The following is a 21,001-nucleotide window of genomic DNA, read 5'->3' as shown; positions in this document are numbered from 1 at the left end:
ATATACCCTCGGCTTGAATGCAAATCAATTATTTTATGTCAAGGATCCAACTCAGCCCGACTGGCATGTTGCAGTAAGAACAAGACCACGAGATTTGTTTGATATGGGCAATATTATGAAAGATGACATAGCTGCTCCTCAAAATTTAGAACCTTTACTCGTTGTTGATGAAGACGTCCAAGTAAGAGCCGATATGCATGGGATTGTGTTTGAATGATTGCTAATGGACTTGTCTACTTCCTGCTATATTTTTGTTACAGTCTTTATGTATTTTGCTGAGTCTCAGACTATGGGAAATGAGTTTCTTTTTAGACTTTCTTCCTTTCTCTAATATGGTTATGCACTTTGGTAATTTGCTTATGAAGTACTTTGGTTGATAATTAATATTGGTGCAATTCCATTGGCTCAGTGAATACTGAAGTCCTTAATTTTGTATTTAGCTTCATTACTGGAACAGCAAGCACAGATGATTGATTGGGTTATGCAAATCAAAGTGGATCAATACTAGCTAGCATGTATAACACATCCCTTAGTTACACACACACACACACAGCCTAAACACTTGAACATAATTGAAAAACAAACAACCGTCATTACTACAAAGTGGAACAATACTAGCTAGCATGTATAACACATGCCTTAGTTATATATATATACACACACACACACACACCGTAAAAACTTGTAGATAATTGAAAAACAAACAACCATCACTACTACAATTATGATCAAGATTGATAGAAACTTTATGGTAAAAATGAAAAACTTAAAATGATTCATAGCCTGGATATTTTTCCTTCTTTGGCTTCAGAGGTTTAGCTTGTGGGGATGCAGTAGATGTACCAATCTCTACAACTGAAGATGGAAGAACCCCAATAAATGAATCTGCACAACTCTCAAGTGTTCGATTTCCTGAAAAATGTGCCGTGCTTTCATAATCCGTGTTTGATTCCCCGGATATATTGAGGCTATTTGTTGGTAAATGGGCTGTAGGTGACATATGAGGACCAGAGTGTCGCCGACTTCTGTTGACACGGGGTGGCGTTGTGAATTGGTAGCCGCCGTTATTTGGGTTCGGTCGAGTGACCCTAGTTTCCGGTACATCCCTGCCGTCGACAAATTAGGTAAGATAGATACGTAGTATATCTTTGGATAATTGAGCATTTGGGTTAGGGGGTGTATTAGATGAAGATGCCGGTGAGTGAGGTGGTTGATTTTCTGGAGATGGACCCTCATCAAATAAAACCTTAGCACTCCTAGATGAACCTCTCTTCATTTTGGTGAACTTGACAAAGTTTTTGAAATGAACAAAAATGTCATGCCAGTGTTGGTGTTAGATGCAAGTGTTGGTGTTATATAGTGCACACAAAATAACGTCAATAATTTCTTTTGAGATCATTGTCAAATTCAGAATAATGAAAACTTAGACCAATATTGATGTGGAATCATAACTGGAAGGAAATTTATAAACATAGCAGAGAAGAAACAAAAGGAATCTCACTGCAAGCACAGGTTGAGATCATCATCAGTGGATAAAAACAAACCGGAATCAATGGCTTTACACACACACACAACTGTATGGTGATGTAGTATTCAATTTCAACAATAATATCAATTAATATATCCTCATTGATGATTTTAGTTTGAGTAAGAAAAGTCTTAGCATCCATGGCCAAATGCTGCAAGAGTGAAACATTAAACATATAATAAAATATCTGGCCGTCGCTATATGGTATTAACAATCAAAAATGAAAATTGAAAACAAGGGTCCAAAACTAAAGTGGCAAAAATGAGTGGGAAGAGGTAAAAAGTTGCGGCAAAAGGAAAAATTAAACACCCTAATTTCTTAAATAGAATATAATAAGAAAGAATGAAAGATATAAGTGGTCTAAAATGCTTTAACCTCTCTCTTAGTCCTGAATTTCTTGCCGTCACCTACTTCATCTCAATCTCAATCTCTCTGCATTCATCTTAATGCCATAATATCCATGGCAGATCCATAATCTTCATAAAACACAATCCTCACGTACTAGCAAGATTCTAACTCCATCTCTACAATCACATCCATCTGAAATGCCAGCTTATACCAAAAACTCTATTATCCACCAAAATCCCCAAATCAATCCAACTGATCTCTATTTTGCAACTCATAATTCATTGATACCTATGTGGTTCTGAACAAACTTCATTGGGTACATCTCATCCTCAACCAATCGTTACAGAAGTAAGGTAATCATTCTGTTAAATAAGAATTCTTCATATCATCAATCATACACTTCAATGCATGTCTGAATTTGTAGAGAAATATCAATCTTTTATAAATCATAGTCTTAGGTAGTGTATATATTGTGTGATTTGATGAGGTTAACTATTTCATATGTTGAATCAATGCCTCAATTTATATAATTACTCATAACTTTTATTTTCCTCACAATAAGTTCTGAATTTGGCTGTATATTGGAAGAAAATGATTCCTCAAATTGGAGGTCTCTCAGATGATGAAGAATTCATGAGCATGATAAACATCCCTGCTGCAAGAAATACAAGGCTAGAATCATCCCCTCCTGTGAACGTAAATGATACTGTAAGATCATCAACAATCCCAACTGTTGGCAATGAGGTGTCGATTGAACCGGCAATAAATGTCAATGACAGTGGTGCAAATAGTAGGCCAAGTAAGAAGCGTAAGCAAAAGACTCGCAAGACTCGAGGAAAGAATAAGCCTAAGTTTGCATTAGAAGGACGAGAGAAACTCCAATTTAATGCCATTGGGCAGCCTGTTGGCCCAAGTAAAAAAGTTGTAGAATTTGGTCGATTCATTGGACAACTTGCAAGTGAATGCTCCAATTTTCCTCTCAATGCTGAAAATTGGGCTGAGATTTGCAAGGCAGGCAAAGTAGATGAGGCATGGCAAACTGTTCAAGTATGTATTTACTTTAAAACAGTTTCTGTTTTAGTTACATTATATATTCTATAATAATGAATATATATGTTCATTGTCTTAGGATGCATTGGATTGGTCAGATCCTGAAACTCTAAACTTGGTAGCTGACATCAAAGATGTGGTTGTGGATAAATTACACGAGCGTTGGAGATCTTTGAAGTACAAGATGAAGAAAAAATGGTACAAACCTTTCATGGGAATGGAAAGGAGATTCATATGTGGCAATAAACACGTTCACGTGGGACAATGGCGTGCGTTAGTGAGTACATGGGACGAAACAAAAAATCAGGTTGCATTGTTTCTAATGTTTTAATAATTTTTTTTTTTTTCAAATTGTTTTGGTACATAAGCTTTGTGGTTGCATGTAATGATAGTTAACCTAAATATAGGAGGTTGCAGAGACAAATGTAACAAATCGACAGCAATTAAAGTTGCATCAGACAACTGGAACAAAAACCTATGCTCATATGCGATATCAATGGGTAATACTTTTATAAACTATATTCATTTCCAGCAACATTTAATTACTGACAGAACGGTTATATATTCCTGCTGACTTAATGAATGCAAATGTATAGTTACTGATGGTTAATTAAGTAGTGCCTGAAGCTGGCTTCATAAATGCAAAAGTATAATTAGTCATGGTTAATTAAGTAGTGCTACAAGGTGCTAACTTGATGAATGCAAAAGTATAATTACTTATGCTAATTAAGTAGTGGATGGAAGTGATGTGTTGTCTTCTTTTTGTGAAAATTTGTACACACTTAATCACTAAATTATTCATAACGAGAGAGCAGTGTCATTTGCTTTGCCTTTCTGGAATTTTTTTTTTCATTATCTGACCCTTTGGATTGAATTATAATCAGTACATATTAATGACTTCGTGCTCTTACAACTTAGGAATGTGCTTTTAACTCTAAATTGTGTATTACTCTTCTTTGCTTCCATTATTTATTTCAATTACGTAGTAAGATATGCTGACATGTATGAATTCATGTATATATCTTGTTTGAATTTATTTGTCTTGAAGTTTGAGAGTGGATGAATTGGCTGGTATAGTCTTATCCACAAAAATCATGAAAATAGATTTGTTTGTAGGAATGTGAGCATCCTGGAGAGGTACTTGATAGGGTGACTTTCTTTGGCATCGTATATGGTTCAAGGCAAAAAGATCCATCTAAGCCTCAGCCCAATAATGAGGAAGCTCAGAAAAAATTTGTAAGTGCTCTAAGGGTACCTTCTTTGCATTTTCTGTTTTGCATTCAGTTTTCATAATTTTCGCATTACATGCCAATATAAACTTAATTACATCCATTCTTTACAAAGTATTTTGTTTGTAGAAATTTTAATGATGTATTTGAAGACATATTTTATTCATATGCATTGTATAAAAAGTGTGTGGTTTTAGCTAGTAGCAGTAGCCTTTCACTGCCATTATGTTTTCAACGGAACAGTTATGTACTTATTGCAGGATGAATTTGAAGAGCTTGAGAACAACGTACGAATAGAAGGACGAGAAGTCACTCATGAGGTTCGGAATGAACTATTTCACAAGGTGATGGGCCCTGAGAAGCGTAATCGGGTACGTGGATACGGAATTGGTGCAAAATGGGCGGATGTTCCAGGAATTGTTACCCAAAAGAATGGGATAAAGTATCAGCTATTAACCTTGAGTGAGGCTTATGAAGCAGAGCGTGAAGCTAATGTAAGAAGGGAAGCAAATTTGGCCCAACAATTGAAAGAATCAGCCGAGAGAGAAGAGGCGCTGCAAGCTTCTTATGCGCAGCTGAACAAGAAGTTAGATTTGATGCAAGAACAAATGGGTGCTAATTCCTTGACCCAAATCTTTGCTGCAGGGGGGATAAATTCTATGGAATCGTTAGATCTTGGCCTACTCATCAATTTTCTAAAGAAACCAGACAATCCCCTTGCAATTTCTACTTCAAATGTGCCAATGGGACACAATATTGGTCAAAGCTGCATGACTTGAGAGGTAATGGATACAAAAATATGCCCTTTTGAACATGTTATCAAGTTAGTGGCTGATTTTTGGAAATATGTAATTAAGACAATATTAGATACCCAACTTCTGGATCCCATTAGTTAGGCTGGATCTCTTTTGAAAAGCAAAAATAAATTCTATTCTATCCAAATCCAATATGGATTAGAATGAAATTTGTTTTTGATATATGGAAGTTGTGATGGTAGTTTTTTAGGACTTGTGTTAGATATTTGGAACTTGTGTAGTCTGCCAGAACTCTTAGCATGGTGTTGATATAAATGAAATGGGCTATGCTCTAGTTTCTATTGCTCCAAATGTATGTGTTTTTTTTTTTTTTTTTCATTTGCTTAGTTTTTCAAATTGGTGTGCAGTTGGGTTGAACTTTTACTTGAAGTTTACTTCTTACTATTACTGTACATGATTGAGCATTTTATTTGTATTTAATTTTGACGGCCAATTATATGTTTGATTTGAGAATTTTAGATGGTTGACATTATAGAATTGGGGATGTGGTAAAAAATTACCATGTGACAATTTAATTACCATTATACATCTATTATGGGGCCATGAGTAAAACCAGATTTCATCAAAACCAGATTGGAAAGAATTATTTTTTTTTTGTTTTACGATTAATTTTTTTTGGGAGTTTGTAACAAGTTGGCCACGGATTAAAGAAGAAACAATATTTTATTGAGATACATTATGGGGACTGATGGACAGTGGTACCAAAAGAGACCAGCGCGTGAAATAGAATAGGGAATATTATAATAGTATAAATAACATGAAGCCATACTGTTCATTGTCAGATGGACTTTTGTAGAGCGCGTGTGTTGGTTCTGGGGTTTGTATCCAAGCTGCGACGGATAGCTTTTGTGGTGCCAAAATGGGAAAATATGAAAATGGAGTCAGTACAAATCGTTTTGGACAGGAAATCTGTGGCTAAAGATCAATAGGCACAGTAATCTGTCCCCAATACCATCAATAGCCATGAAATCATGGCTGTGGCCATAGGGCATATTTCTAGTAGTGTGTGAGAGTTGGACACCAGACTTCAATAATGAGATGGATGGTCATGAGATTCGACATGTTGCACGGCTTCATACTTCAAAACTACAAAGTATGCCAGAAACAAATTTTTCAAGACTGCGCTCACTCTTTTCAAATGTCCAGGTCCTTAATATGATTTCACCAACGTTAAGAGCTTTACGCGTCTTAAGTTTCTGTGAGACAAAGAACCAGGAGTCGCCAAATTCACTTGGCAAGCTGAAGCACTTGAGGTATCTAGATCTTTCCGATACAAAAATCAAAGCACTCCCAGAGTCTATTGGCAAGCTCTATAACCTCCAAACATTGAGATTACCGTATCTCAAAAAGTGTCCAAAGGAGATTCAAAATTTGATCAACTTGAGGCATCTTTATGGTGGTTACAGTATGGAATTTGAGGTTGGGATTTTGGGGCTATTAACTAAACTCCGAACATTACCTTGCTTTAATGTGGGTAAGGAGAGAGGTTCTGCAATTGAGGATCTGGGTGGGTTGATGCATTTGAGAGGCCACTTAATTATTTGCCAGCTCGAACATGTAAGGGATGGAGAAGAAGCAAAGAATGCTTGCTTAGAGGAGAAGAGTCAGTTGAGCGAGTTAACATGTATATGGACATTCTATAAGCCACCTAATGACAATGGGACGGATGTACTAGATGGCTTGAAACCTCATCTTAATTTGCAAAGCTTGAACATTGTGCATTTCAAGGGTGCTAGACTTCCGTCATGGATAACGGGTCTCCAAAATTTGAAGAAGATTCGATTAGATGGCTGTAACAATTGTGAAGGAATCCCAACACTCGGTCAGCTACCTAATTTAAGCTGTCTTGATATTGAGATGAATAAGCTGATACGTTTGGGAACCGAGTTTTATGGTACATCAGCAAGTGCCAAGAGCTCATTGAATGGATGGAAGCACCGAGGATATCAGCTGAAGGAGAAGTTGCGGTATTTCCTTGCCTCGATGAGTTGCATCTCAGTGACTGTCCTGAATTGAGAAATGCTCCGAGTCGTTTTCCACGTCTCAAGAGGTTGGTGATGTATGAAATGGGTAACAGCATGCCAATAGAAAATATAAGCACTCAACTTACCACTCTCACTGATCTCGAAATAACTGCTGTAAAGGGTCTCACTTGTCTACCAGAAGGGATGCTGAACAATAACAATAGTCTCACATATTTAGACGTACATCGTTGTGATGAGCTGACGTGTATTGCTCTTGATGTATCTGACACGGTCCCTCTTCTTGAGGAGTTGAGTATAGATGGTTGTCTCAGCCTAGAGTCGATTCGGATCACACAGGGCATCGCATCTCTCCGTCAATTGATGATCTACGGTTGTGAGGGATTATCAAGCCTAGAGTTTGGGCTCGATTACTGCACCTCTCTTCAGAAATTGGAGATAAGTTGTTGCCCTAATCTGATGTCAATTCCAACCACACAAGGCATGCCGTCTCTCCGGAAATTGATGATTGAAGAGTGCGAGGGATTATCAAGCCTAGGAAGTGGGATTAGCTTCTGCACCTCGCTTCAGGAATTGGAGATAAAGGGTTGTGACAATCTAACATCAATTCCAATCACACAGGGCATGCCATCTCTCCGGAGCTTGAAGATCTGCTATTGTGAGGAATTATCAAGGCTAGGAAGTGGGATCAGCTTCTGCACCTCTCTTCAGGAATTGGAGATAAAGGGTTGTGACAATCTAACATCAATTCCAATCACACAGGGCATCACATCTCTCCGGAGCTTGAATATTTCTTTTAATCAGAGATTATTAAACCTACCGAGTGGGCTCCAATTCTGCACCTCTCTTCAGGAACTGGGTATTGGTCCGTTGTGGGAGGAGGACCGCTTCCGGTCCTCCTCTGATTATCAGCAACGGAAACGCCGTAGGCTGATTTCGTTGTGGACACCGAACATGGCAATGGAACCAGAAAATTTGATCGGACTAGAAGCTCTTCCTGAGTGGTTGGGAAATCTTACATCTCTTGAGGCTCTGTCGATCTATTATTGTGAGAATCTCAAGTATCTACCTACAATAAATGCTATGAAAAACCTTACCAAATTGAAGCAGCTCGACATTAGAGGATGTCCCCTGCTCAAAGAAAGATGCACCAAGGAGACTGGCCCAGAATGGCCCAAGATTTCTCACATCCCAGATCTTCGGTGTAATTTAATTCTGACCAAATTCTTCTTATTTTCATTTTCTTTTCTTTTTTCCTACAAATTTATTTCTTATAATGTCTCATTTTTCATCTTTCTTAACTCAGTCTGATGAAGCTACGGAATGCCTGCCATACTGAACTAGAATGTCTGTTCACATTACAAGGTTAATCAATTCCCAATTGCCACAAATTTATCCCTAAAGCAGGGTAAGCTTTTCAAAGCACCATCTTTTCTTGTCCTCACATTTCTTTTTTCACTAGAGTTTAACCAGTAATGCATTAACCAATCGTACTTTTTCCTCTTGGCGTAAATTCTATCGTAGCAGGCTCTATCATACTTGACGGGAACACCAAATGATGCTGAATAAGTGATGATCCAGTCCCAGTAGTTCAATCACCTCTCCCATGTACGGCTTGTCTGCTGTGTTTCATTGAAGATAAGGTGACCATGATACTGGAAAAATTGCTTTAATCATTTCAATCTAATTATATCATATTTGCTCTCCCATGGAGGATAGACATACTATTAGAATTCATTTTAGTCTGTTATAAACTTAGAATTTCACATCTTTTCGATGAAATGCTGTGCTGGTTTGGATGCCATGTTCCATTCTTTAAGGAAGACTTGCAATGAAATAAAAATATATCTATACCCTGTTTGATTAGCAGTCAATTCCTCAATTGCCATTTGCATTCCCATTGGATTTGAGCTTGATTTATGCGTACTTGTTGGAGTGGTACGTGTAAATTTCGGGACGAAATTTCTTTAAGGGGGTGGAATGTGATGCCCCGGAAATTAGTAATTATTTTCCGAGGAATTTCCAGAATCCAATTTTATGTTTATTGGACGGTTTCGTGGCTCGTGGACGGAGCGGAAGTGTTTCGGATTAATTTTCATTTGGAAAATATGACTTTAGGGGTGGCGCAAAGGTTGACTTTTGATACGTTGAGATTCTCTGAAAACTTCATTCACAAAAGTTGTAGTGCACATCGATACGAGTTCGTGGACATATGGAACGCATCAATTGGAGTTTGTATGAAGAAGTTATGACCATTGGGAGAAGTTTCCATTTTGGTATAAATAGGGAATTTCTGAAAAATCATTTCATAATTTCACTTTCCTTTTTCGGAAAGCTCTCTTCTCTCTCGGCTGCACCTTCAGAAACGAAAATATCCGGCCGACCCGACCCAACTTTTCCGGCGAACTGCGGCGGTCTCCAGCGACGAAACTTTCCAGATAGGATCGTCTCCTCCGTCTGGTCGTCCCTCTAGTGTCCTCTAGCGCCGATTCTCCTCCACGGCGGCGCTGCAAGGTGGCGCAGTTGAGTGTTTTCTGACCCGATCGGTTCTCCGATCTCCGACGTCGGCGGGGCTTTAAGTTGAGCTTGGGGAGCTCAGAGCAGCCTCCTTGATCGATCCTTGGTGGTTGTTTGGATCGATTCACGTAAAACTTGGTTCAACTCAGATTGGATTACTGTTCACGGCTTGTGAGGTAGTTTTCGACCCTTTATGCTTGTTTTCTGACTTCGAACTAGTTATGAAAGTTCACAAGCATGCTTAGATGAAGCTTTTTGATGTTGGGAGTTTTGTGAAATATTGAGTTTTGGCCGGCGGCGGTGCGCCACCGTCTGTGGAGGAGTTCAGGAGGCGTTCTGGCCACTTAAGGAACTATTTAAGTAACTTTCCTTTACAAATTTACAAGGATTGGATTTCTTTTAGCTGCATACAGAGTAATCTGAAACCAATGGTCCAGTGGCTTGATAAAGAAGTTTCCACAACATCGTTTTCTTCTGATGTTTATGACAAATAATGAACTAGGGGTGGGCGAAAAAACCCGTAAGCCCGAAAAACCTGCCCGGACCGCCCGGTTCGGTCCGGGTTTGCAAAAAAAATTTGGTAACATTCTCCGGTCCGGTCCGAACAGGCTCAAATCCGGTCCGGTCCCGGTCTGAGGTTTTGAAATATAATAAAGCCCGTTGGGCCCGACTAATAATTAACAAATATTTTTTATATGTTTTATTAGTCTTCCTACCAACTTTTCTTTTCCTCCTTCTCTCTCCACGTTCTTCTTCTCTACTCTCATTCTCCCCGGGTCCCACCCCGTCCTCTTTCTGACTCTCTCTTCTTCTCTTTCTTCTCTTAACTTTTCTTTTCCTCCTTCTCTCTCCACGTTCTTCTTCTCTACTCTAATTCTCTCCGGGTCCCACCCCTCATCTTTCTAACTCTCTCTCTTCTTCTTTCTTTTCAATTTTCCCATCCCTCTCCAGTCCCCCCCCCCCCCCCCCCCGTCTTTCTTTTTCGTTTTTTTCTTCTTCTTCTTCTTCTTCTCCATTGTCTTTTTTCTTTTCTTTTCCCTTCTCTCCCTAGCCCTCCTTCGGTCCTTCCCCATTAGATCAATTGTAGAGAAATTCCTAATTCTTCTTCTGTCGTTACTCAACCCCAAAATCTCTCTCTCTCTCTAGTTTTTCTCTGGTACTCAACCCCAAAACATCTCTATCTCTCTCTCTCTCTCTCTCTCTCTCTCTCTCTCTCAATGGTTGGTGGTTAGGTGGCTTCGGAAGTTTGGAGGGTGGAGGAATCGGTTTGGAGCAAGATCTGTTCTAGATCTGAGAACAGAAAAACAAGTCTTTTGGGCCCGAAAAAACCCGAGGACCGGCCCGGTTTTTTGCGGTCCGGGCCCTGAAACTTAAAAACGAAATTTGAGCCCGACCCGAAAAATTCGGGCTCGGTCCCGGGCCTTGCAAATTAGGTGCCGGGCTGGGACCGTGCCCAGGCCTATTAAATGAACTTGGAATTTATTGATGCAACCCTACTAGGATGATTGCTTAATTACTTTGCTTCAGTTTATTAATAAGTTGTTTAGTCGTTGTAACCTGTGACACTTTCTTTGTCTCAGGTGTTAATCAGCATCAGCTATGCGAATGAGAAACTGAGAAGTATCCACGTAAAGTGGAAGTTATGCAAACAAAAGATGAGGACAGCTGACATGAGTGGCTGACCATATTCCAAATGTAGATTGTAAGTATCATTCTCAAATGAGCAATTTGCGTATGTTCTTGTTCCCTGTATCACCTTCATCTAGTTATTTAACTTATCGGTCATCCTCATTTCTAGTGTCCCATTATTTATTTTCCTTTGTAAGTACTAGTTTTTGTGATGGGGAAGTTCATCCTCTAGTATAACCAAAAAGACATTGGTAAGGATGTAACATTATTGTTCTCATTTTGGGTTGAGGGAGAGATGTTCAATGGCAATTCTTGTGAGTAAAGTGCCTGCCAGACAACTTCAAACCCTCATTCATTACTTACCACTAAATCTAGCAGGAACCTCACCGTATTACTGCATCTGGAAATTATTGGTTTTCACCATCTATGTGAAGTTATGCTGAGGGGTCCCAATTGTGAGATTACTTGTATTCCAATAATCTGGATGGATGCCAAAGTTAACATTGATATCCTAGATGGTCAGATCTTTGTTTAAAATCAACTGTAAACTTTCGAGATCCCTTTCACTTCCACAACTGTAAATTATCCACAGATTCTTTCCTTCACAACTATTCAGTGTAGCAAGTGTGTAATTGCTCTGTTGTGGAAAAGCTGTTTGAAGCATTTAATAAAAGAAGTAAACTTGTTATCCTCCTCTATTTCTTTTCCTCAGCACTGACGAATCATCTTTTTGAAATCAGGTCTGCATTGAAGCTATGAGAGACCTCCTTAAACTAGCACAGTGGGACTTTCATGGGGTTTAAGTTCCAGGGGAAACATTTGCCTTGAGTGTTTGAAATTTCAGTTGTGCATGATTACTTCCATTGATGTTCTAAGTTAAATCAGTTCCTAAAATCATTGTAAGCTTTTCAAACCCCTACCTCTTCTTCCCTCCTGGTGTTCCTCTTTAATTTGATTCACCAGCGTTCAAATGCGTTGTACTCTGCTCTATAGGCTATTTACTTACTGCAGTGCTGGCTTTATAATTGTTTTGGCATCATTTGTAATTTCTCACTAGGTTGCTCCATCCTGCTCAAATGGAAGATCAAACAGCTTAACTTGACATGGTGCAAACTAAGTTCAGGTACTTGACATGGTGCAAACTAAGTTCAGGTACTTCAGTTCTGCATCTTATGCATGTATTCGTTTCATTGCATATAATGCTGTCTCATGTTCTATTTTATTCCTTTTATTTTCCCTCTTTTGATGGGGTTTTCTTTTTCTTCTCTTTCTTAGTAGTCAAGTGTTTCATAAACTTTCAAGATCAATCATCTTGTGTACTAAACTTAGCAAAATAGAATTTAACACCAGTAACCTTTTATTAGTTTCAACTACTCTGTATTTCCAATCTCTGTAATCATCTGCTTGCAAGTAGCACTTTGTGGTACAATAATGATTCACCTTTACATAATGATACCATTCATATATCTGAGGTAAAACCCTGGATAAGTTTTTCCTTTGCAAACCATGTCTTTGATGTTGATTTAATGCTTTCTTCTATGTGGGTTTTAAACTTTTAATTAATTTTTTGATCGATTTGTTCTGGTCAGTTTGGGGAATTAAATGTTTTTTTTTTCTTTTCCTAATGTCCACTCTGACTCCTATCCTCTCTTACTTGGTGTCCCAAAGGATTAAGGAACTGGAGCACCAAATTCCTGATCTGAGGTGGCTGCTGTTTGTTTGGCTCTCGCAAAGGCCGGTAACTTTGCCCTATAATGAGAACAATCTTTATCTGCATCTTGGATAAGCCATTTAGTCGAGTATGCATGGTTTCTAGGGAACAAGCCTTCTATTATCTGCGAGCTATTGAAGAACCTCCTGTCAGATTTCACATTTTTGTGCTCTCTTGGTGTTTCCATGAAAGCTTAACGAAGGGAGCAACAAACAAGTCCTGGTGGACCTGGACAATTTGGTACTGTGGGCTTGTGTATGAGTTACTCATATATGGTTGTGGAGCTTATTGTGAGCATCTCGGCACTTGTTATACTTTCAAATATCAAGCCATATTTCTGAGATTTGAGCAATTATCTAGGTAAAAATGGCATCAGCTGTGGTAGTCAAAAATATTCTTATGTTCTTTGAGCGTTAGTCTCTTGGTTGATAATTCATGGAGAGAACTGAGAGATTAGTGTTTGTGAGCTTTGGGTGTAATTGGGGTTCTCTGTTGAGAATGGTAGAGAGAGTGCGAGGTTACATAACAAAGAACATTTTATTTTGACATTAGTGGATTATTGCCGTGGACAAATTGGGGTGAACCACGTTAAAACTTTGCCTCTTTTGTTGATTGTGGTGTTTTTTATGATTCTAGATTTTTCTCTTAATAAAATGGGTGCGAACTTGGGCTAGGAGTCCGAATTGATAAAATTCCAAGCATGTAATAAAGGGATACGAGTATACAACTAATGTTCCCTCTATTTGATTTCACTTTGTTTTCTTTTAATAGTTTCTGCTGTTTACCATGTATAAGGGCAAGTGAAATAAATCAGAAAACTGATCAAGTGAAATCATTAATTATGAAAGTGGTTCTAATTATCATCAAGATTGCTTGCCTCACTCATTTTGAATTTTGTACATTTAATCTAATAATCTGCATGGTTTGTTCTTTGAAGCTAATGTATGCTTAAAATTGATATCTGAATTGCTCTAGCCTTTTATTCAGATGCAATCTTGGTTTCTTTGAAGACCGGTTGCTCCAGGTGGTAAAGATGCAGTAAATGTAAAGGGGTAGAAAAACATCAGGTTAGACAGAGATTAAAATTTTAAATTCTTAAGCTGGATGAAAATGATGCACAATTTTAGAATCAATGAGCTCTGATACATTAAAAGATGCAATTTTGGACTTGGAGCAACTAGAAAACCTGGTGAAACATATGAAGGGTATCTTAGACGATAGTGCGCTTGCAGATGCAAGCTATGACCACTGTCGACAATAATTTGTATTTTTTTTTTTTTAAAGAAATTTTCTAAAACTCAACCATACTGATTTCGAAAATGAAAATTATAGAAGGTGGAAATGATGAATAAAAAAATGGTAAAATAAGGAAGGATCAAGACATGACGTCCTTAAACTCTTAAAGTGAGGATATTTTTATTTTTAGCGTGTATTTTAATAATCACACCATTCATTCTCTAGTTTAGGGCACACATATGAATCATACAAAAAATTAGCCAAATAAAAAAATGTTTAACTATTTGTTTAGCACAATGTTGGTTTTAATTTTATCTAACGGATGACATTTGTTTACAAACTTTTGAGTGACCAGATGATCATGGATTTGGCTGATTTTTTGTAGACACAATTCTTGCATAGGAATCTAAATGATCAATGGTTGAAATCATTGAATTTGATCATATACTAGTGTAAAATAGTAAAAATTCTCAAATACTTAAAGTAAGAATGTCCTTCCCTTTCAAAAAAAAAAAGTAAGAATGTCCTCTCTTGATCCTCCCTCATTAAAAGAGAATGAGTGTGCTTCCTATTTTGCTCCTTTCTTCTGTTTTGGTTTTGCCCCTGACAGGTGTTGGCTGCCTGTGACGCCGAGTGGTGTGGCTTGGCTCTACGTGTTTGCTCTAGAGAAGGACACCTGCTTCTTGATCTGCCCATCATTCCATTTCGCTTGTAAGCAATTTTCATTTTTGATTTCAGATACTTGATCACTATTTTTTGAGTGTTTGATTTCATTAGGAGATTGTTTCTTTGGTGAATTGTGGGACAACTGAGATCAGCAGTGCCAATCCTTGGTTGTCTCCTAATCAAACAAGTGGGTTTTCTTCATTTTGATTGCATACCGCTTGATTCTGCTTCTTTGCTCCCCTCGTGGGGTCGTTGTGTGTGTGTGTGGGGGGGGGGGGGGAGGGAGGGGGGAAATTGGAATGCAGAGAGATTGATAAGAGAATTGTGTGTTCTATTATTGATAATAGGAGCCCTTTATATAGAGATTTACAAAGTATATAATCTTGTCACACAAAGAAATAGAATCCGAATATAACTAGGAAATCTAGAACCTTCTCTCCTATTACAACTCTAGAACTAAATCCTAGTTTGAATAGGCACACTAAATGTCAACATCCTTCAACACTCCCCCTTGTGCCGCTCAAACTTGGTGATGACGCTTTGATCGTTGTCTAGTTAAAAACATTGCCAGGTAACAAAAACCCAACGGGACAAAAATAACCCTAGACGAAGGACAAAAAGTGCACAACACATCCTTCACTCTTCGAGATCAAACATGTAGACATCATTCGTTCCCCTGATGTCGACATCTCCCCCTGATTACTACAATCATGGGAGTTCGGATAACTTTCTCAATCTAATGTTCTTCACATGTTTCTCGAAGGTGGATTTAGGTAACGACTTAGTAAATAAGTTTGCTACATTATCCACATATCGGATTTGATTTACTTCAATCTTTAGACGTGATTATTGTTGCTGATTATGAAAGAACATAGGCCATATATGCTTGGTGTTATCGCCCCTGATGAAACCTAATTTCATTTGTTCGATACAAGTTGCATTATCCTTATAAATGCATGTAGGTTCATCTGTGGTAGACTTCAAACCACAAATTCCTCGAATATGTCTAATTACAGACCTTAGCCATATGCATTCACGCACGGCTTCATGTAGAGCAATAATCTCCGCATGATTCGAGGAAGTAGTAACAAGGGTATATTTTGTAGACCTCCAAGATATCGCGGTGCTTCTTATGGTAAAAACATAACCCTTTTGGGAGCAACATTTGTGAGGGTCAGAGAGATACCCTGCATCAGCAAAACCTATCAAAGCATCACCATCGTTTTGATGTAAGGGAGGAGGATGACGCTGGCCACCCTTGGCGACAGCAGCTTTGTCAGTCACGGCGCCTCTTAGGCTAATGAGGTCTGTTCTCATTCTTCCATCATTTTTTTCTCTCTGTAGGGATAAAACAAGCTCATATCTATCGTACATTTGAAGTAACGAAAGATTGTCTTTACACTAGTCCAATGGTGTTGCTTTGGTGCAAGGCTACATCTAGCCAACAAGTTCACAACAAATAAGGTGTCCGGTCTTGTATTGTGTTAAGTATAATAATGCGCTTATTGCACTTAGGTAGGGCACTTATGCCATTAACACTTCTTCATCATCATCCCTGGGATGAAGCGGATCCCTCTTAGGGTCAAGACTACAGATGACCATGGGAGTACTTACAGGATTGAATATATCAAAACGTCTAAACATCCATTGACACGGTATGCAAAGTTCTAAATCCAAACAAAACCGTGTTCTTCCGAGGTCCTTCATCTCAAACTCAGATTTCAGGTGTTCAGTGATTTTCCATAACTCATCAAGGGTTCCAATTATGTTTATCAACATAGACCGCGACAATTGCAAATCCGAAACTTGTCATGGAAACGCATGGGCATAGTTCATCATATCATTTCCCAATTAAGTAGTCACGTACTTTAGTGAGCATTTGAACCTCATTGCAAACACGCTCTGTGGTCTAGAGCCACTTAGTTTAGGTAAATGAAGTCCACCAGTGACCTTCATGTATATTTTTATATCTAGATCCCTATAAATATACGTAATGACCACATTCGTAAGCTGCATGTTCAGTTATTCAGAAACTGTCAAAATGACAAGGTAGTGGAGTGCAATGACATCCATTATGAGAGAATATATCTCCTCATAGTCGATTCCAGGGAGTTTATGAGAATCCTTGTGCCATAAGGCGAGTTTATAGTCTCTTTTTTCTCATCACACTTTTTAACGAATACCTATTTATGTCAACATGGAAGTATCAGCATCTCCGGCCTGAAACCTTTCCTTTTCGTTAGTGAATCCAATTCAATCTGGATTGCATCTTTCCATTTAGGTCAATTTTCTCTACGTTGGCATTCTTCAACGGAGTAAGGTTCAATGTCATTGGTCTCAATAATCCCACGTCCTCATGTACACTAATGTAGTTTGTAGAGATCTCTATATTCTTAGGAATTGATTCTAACATTAAGGCTTCTCCCAACGATGTCTCTTGGACATAACCACAATCCAGAATATTCTAATGAGACGGATTTTGAGTATCAATGATCAATGGATCAGGTTGTGCGAAACTCGCTCTCTTTCTAGGGCGAGGATCCATCGAACCTATGGGTCTCCTACGCTCTCTAGCGGAACCCATGGCCTGTGACACCATCATACCACTTTGTGGCATCACCATGCCATCATCCATGGCGGCGGCGCCATGCCCAACTCCTTTAGGTAGTGCCATGTCCTTTTGAGGGGACATTTATCTTTGCAGGCATGTTTACAGCAGGTATATGTGATCTCGTCACTTTTGGGGATCAGAATGAGACACAGTGGGGACAGACCATGACAATTCTTGTCGTTCCTGTTGAACGTTAACGTTCTAATCTCCCCCTAACGACGGGAAGACTGTCTCATCAAAGTGACAATCCGCAAATCAAGTAGAAAAGAGATCGCCTGTCAAGGGTTCTACATAGCGGACTGATAGTTGGAGATTTATATCCAAACACAAATATATATGCATTCGTTACGAATGACCCATTTTGATGAGTTGTGGTGGCGCGATTGGCACATAAACTGCACACTCAAATATGCGTAAGTACAAGATATTAGACTCGTACCCAATCACTAGCTGTAACGCAAATAAAGGTTTAGTGGCTATAGGTCGTAGACTAATTAGCATAGCTGCATGTGATATTGCATATCCCAAGCAGAAATATTGGTGCACATTACCAATGTTCGGGCTACCATCATAGTCTTTTAATGGTGACTTTTCCGCTAGACTATTTGGGTGTGTACATTGAAATATGATGTCTAACATCAATCTCCAATGATATGCAATAGTCATCAAAAGTCTTTGACTGAAACTCTCTAGCATTGGCAAGTCGAATTGACTGAATGAGATGATCCGGGTAGTGAGCCCATAGCCATATGATTTGGGCCAGGAGTTTGAGCATAAGCATCTTTACATGAGGATGATAGCGCGGCAAGTGACCAGTGTGTCTACTCATCAACCAACACCATAAAATATCTAAACAGTCCGCAAGTTGGTTGAATCAGTCCACTGAATCCCTTTGGATTCTTTGTAAGAATGGAATTATTTCCTTTGGGTTCTTTTGCATAGGATAGTCTCGATCCTAATTTTGCTAAAGTGCAGGCTTTGCAGAACAAAAGATTGGCTTTAGAAGCAACCAATGATGACTTTGGTTTAGCCATGAAGTCACAATTGACTTTAGAAGTGAAAGAAGGAGATGAATTAGGGTGCATGGCATCAATGCCATGTTGTAGTAGTAGGGGGTAGGCGGCGCCAGCCATATGTGGCTGGTCTTGCACAGTCATGGAGCCGTGAGGCGTGGATGCAGCTCCTTTAACCAATTTTTGGTTCTTACTTCTCTTCGTTCTGAATAATGGATGTCCATGTGAAGTCTTTAGTATCCGGATCATCATATCATGACCTGGGTGTCTCAAACGGTCATGCCAAATCCTATATGTGTCAGAATCCCATAAGTCATCTCTCATGACATGGTTGGATTCAATAACTCGAATAGTGGTTGCATACAACCCACTAGAACGACACATAAGTTTCTCTAATACTCGTTTATGTCCGTAGTCATTAGAGGTTATGCAAAGGAACTCTTGTCCATTCTCACAATAAAAAATATTGGCTCTTATATCTTTAAAATAATAAAGTTCGAATTAAGGCATGTCTAAGACATTAAAGAATCGCCACTTTATTATGATTACATCAAAGTTTTGTAACCAAAAATCTAATCCAACATAAAATCAAACTAAGACAAATTGTGGTCACTCAATCTTTTGGTAACTATGACTAGGAAAGTAAGAAGAGATGTCGGTGGAGAAAAGCTCGCTTAAGTACCACTATTCTCAACTAGTTTCCTAGACATCATACTTAATTAGGTGAGCCTAGTGAGAAAGAGCTAAGACAAATTGTCATTTATTGATTAAGTCACAATTGCCATTACATAATTCTTGGAGAATAAAAGACTATACTAAATATAATCTGTGGCATTTTATCTTCATCGCCAGATTTGAAGTCTTCTTTGACTCGATGTCTTGATCATTATGAGACGGCTACCTTCTTATGTACATTGCAAACTCAGGTCCATTGATCAGACGTTCCATATCAGAAATAGACACCATGAAGAGGATTCTCCCTTTATTGAGGCACACTGGCGCAATATGCATGGTCCCTAGGACCTGAGGCATTGGGAAATTATAACCATGGCCAACGTTGGCTCCATGGTTTACAACCCTTCATCCCTCAAAGTCACGGCTCCTATGATAGATTGATTGTCGCTTTTGGCGATTACCTTCATGAGCATTTCGATCGTATGGATCATGACGTCTATGAAGACTTTCTCTAGCCATGGGACGATGCTCTTAATGGCCATATCGAAGCCTATCAATTTCTCTTCTCACAAGCTCGTTGCCATGTCTTTCAGCAGTGGCCATAGCTTCAATAAGCTGTTGAAAACTTGTGATTTGTCTTGCATTTACATGAGTCCGGAATAAATTAGAGGACCTCATAGCAAAGACAGGGAAGGTATTGAGGGTTTTCCCAATCAATTGTTCTTCTGTGATAGTCTTTCCACAAAGAAGCATTGTTGTTTTGATGCGGAGGGCTTCCGAATAAAATTGCATGACTGTATCGAAGTCAGAGAAACGATGATCATTCCATTCTGCTTCAAGATTCAGAAGGATGGAGTCAGGAACATTGCCATAACGTTCACGAAGCGCTTGCCAAAGTTTTATAGCGCTATTCTCATTCATGAATTCAGACTGAAGATCACTATCCATATGACGTTTCGTTAGGGCAAGTGCCCTAGAATTATCGATCTCAATTTGAGGGTCTGGAGCTGTTTCTTTATAACAAAGCTCTTGGATTGTGTGCAACAAATTTCGGGCAATAAGGTGGATCTCAACTTTAACAGCCCATATTAAGTACCTTTTTCCTGCATAATCCAATGGAACAAAATTGAGTCCATTTGAGTTTGACTTCCTAAAAAGTGAAACAAGAACAAATTAGTTTCGGAGTCAATGCTTCCACGAAAACTAATATTAATAAGATTTCCGAGCTATGCTACCAAGAAATCGATTTCCTGGACGCTCTTAGTCCGAAGTCTACGAACGCTCTTAGTTCGTATAAATCAATGCTTACGGACGCTCTTAGTCCGAAGTCTATGAACTATTCTTAGTTCATATAGTGTGAATCCCCACAATTCCGCTTTTATAGAATCGAACCCACGTTATAGAAAGGTGGGATGGAGGAGAACGGAGGTTTTAAGTCCTCGAAGGAAAAGAAAGAGGAGAAAGTAAATTCTAGAAAGCAGGAGCCTTAATGTAAATACTTGTTGATTGAAGCTTGGGAACACGTGCAGGCGTGCTAGGGTTGACCAGTGCAGCTGGGGATGGCTGCCGGCAGTCGGTGTTGGCCGGAACAGGGAAAATTGGGGAAAAAAAATGTTTCTGCAGGTTTTTCTGCAGAAAGGATCAGTCATTGTGGTGGCCTGTTCAGGGACTTCCGGATCGGTTCTTAGGGTTCTGCTTCCAATTCCTGAATCCTGGGATGAGACGCTGCTTTTGGCAAAATTTGGTGGCAATCGGAGGTCTGGAACTTAGTGAACCGGTGGATAGATCGTTGCGGGTGGTTTTTGGCTAGTGGCGGCAGGTTCGGTATGTTTCCGGCCAATTCTGGTGGTGTTTCTGCAGGTTCCGGACTCCTTATGTCAAGGGCTTCAAGGTGTGTGGCAGGGGCAGAAAATGACTTAAGGTTTTATATTCGGATTTAGGGTTTTGGCTATTAGGTTTAGGTTTAGGGTTAGGCATTGTGCTGATAATGT

At 39.0% G+C, this 21,001-nt stretch overlaps 3 protein-coding genes and 1 long non-coding RNA gene across 7 annotated transcripts; all 4 read left to right on the top strand.

The window, feature by feature from the left end:
* Positions 1–1,909: 1,909 nt before the first annotated feature.
* LOC121052975 lies at positions 1,910–5,244 on the top strand. 4 transcript variants are annotated; one of them, XM_040519214.1, is made up of 6 exons: positions 1,910–2,229; positions 2,496–2,923; positions 3,006–3,233; positions 3,334–3,426; positions 4,043–4,162; positions 4,416–5,244. In XM_040519214.1, the coding sequence occupies exons 2-6, from the start codon at positions 2,510–2,512 to the stop codon at positions 4,932–4,934; spliced, it is 1,374 nt and encodes a 457-aa protein (XP_040375148.1). In that variant the 5' UTR covers positions 1,910–2,229; positions 2,496–2,509; the 3' UTR covers positions 4,935–5,244. The 4 variants fall into 4 exon arrangements, with proteins under 4 accessions (XP_040375148.1, XP_040375146.1, XP_040375147.1 ...); XM_040519212.1 differs by having other exon boundaries at positions 2,465–2,923; XM_040519213.1 differs by having other exon boundaries at positions 2,439–2,923.
* A 764-nt stretch (positions 5,245–6,008) lies between these two features.
* LOC112199348 (putative disease resistance RPP13-like protein 1) lies at positions 6,009–6,986 on the top strand. The gene has a single exon (XM_024340378.1). The coding sequence runs from the start codon at positions 6,009–6,011 to the stop codon at positions 6,984–6,986; it is 978 nt and encodes a 325-aa protein (XP_024196146.1).
* A 50-nt stretch (positions 6,987–7,036) lies between these two features.
* LOC112199347 (putative adenylate cyclase regulatory protein) lies at positions 7,037–8,263 on the top strand. The gene is made up of 2 exons (XM_024340377.1): positions 7,037–8,156; positions 8,259–8,263. Exons 1-2 carry the CDS (start codon positions 7,037–7,039, stop codon positions 8,261–8,263), a joined length of 1,125 nt encoding a protein of 374 aa, XP_024196145.1.
* A 2,167-nt stretch (positions 8,264–10,430) lies between these two features.
* Positions 10,431–13,482, top strand: LOC112200039. Its single transcript, XR_002936132.2, has 4 exons — positions 10,431–11,171; positions 11,839–11,997; positions 12,156–12,250; positions 12,767–13,482. It is a non-coding gene; the product is annotated as an uncharacterized LOC112200039 (long non-coding RNA).
* Positions 13,483–21,001: the final 7,519 nt, after the last annotated feature.

The sequence above is a fragment of the Rosa chinensis genome, chromosome 4 (genome assembly GCF_002994745.2).
Source record: "Rosa chinensis cultivar Old Blush chromosome 4, RchiOBHm-V2, whole genome shotgun sequence".
Taxonomy (NCBI): domain Eukaryota; kingdom Viridiplantae; phylum Streptophyta; class Magnoliopsida; order Rosales; family Rosaceae; genus Rosa; species Rosa chinensis.
This window is presented reverse-complemented; position numbering and strand designations above follow the sequence as displayed.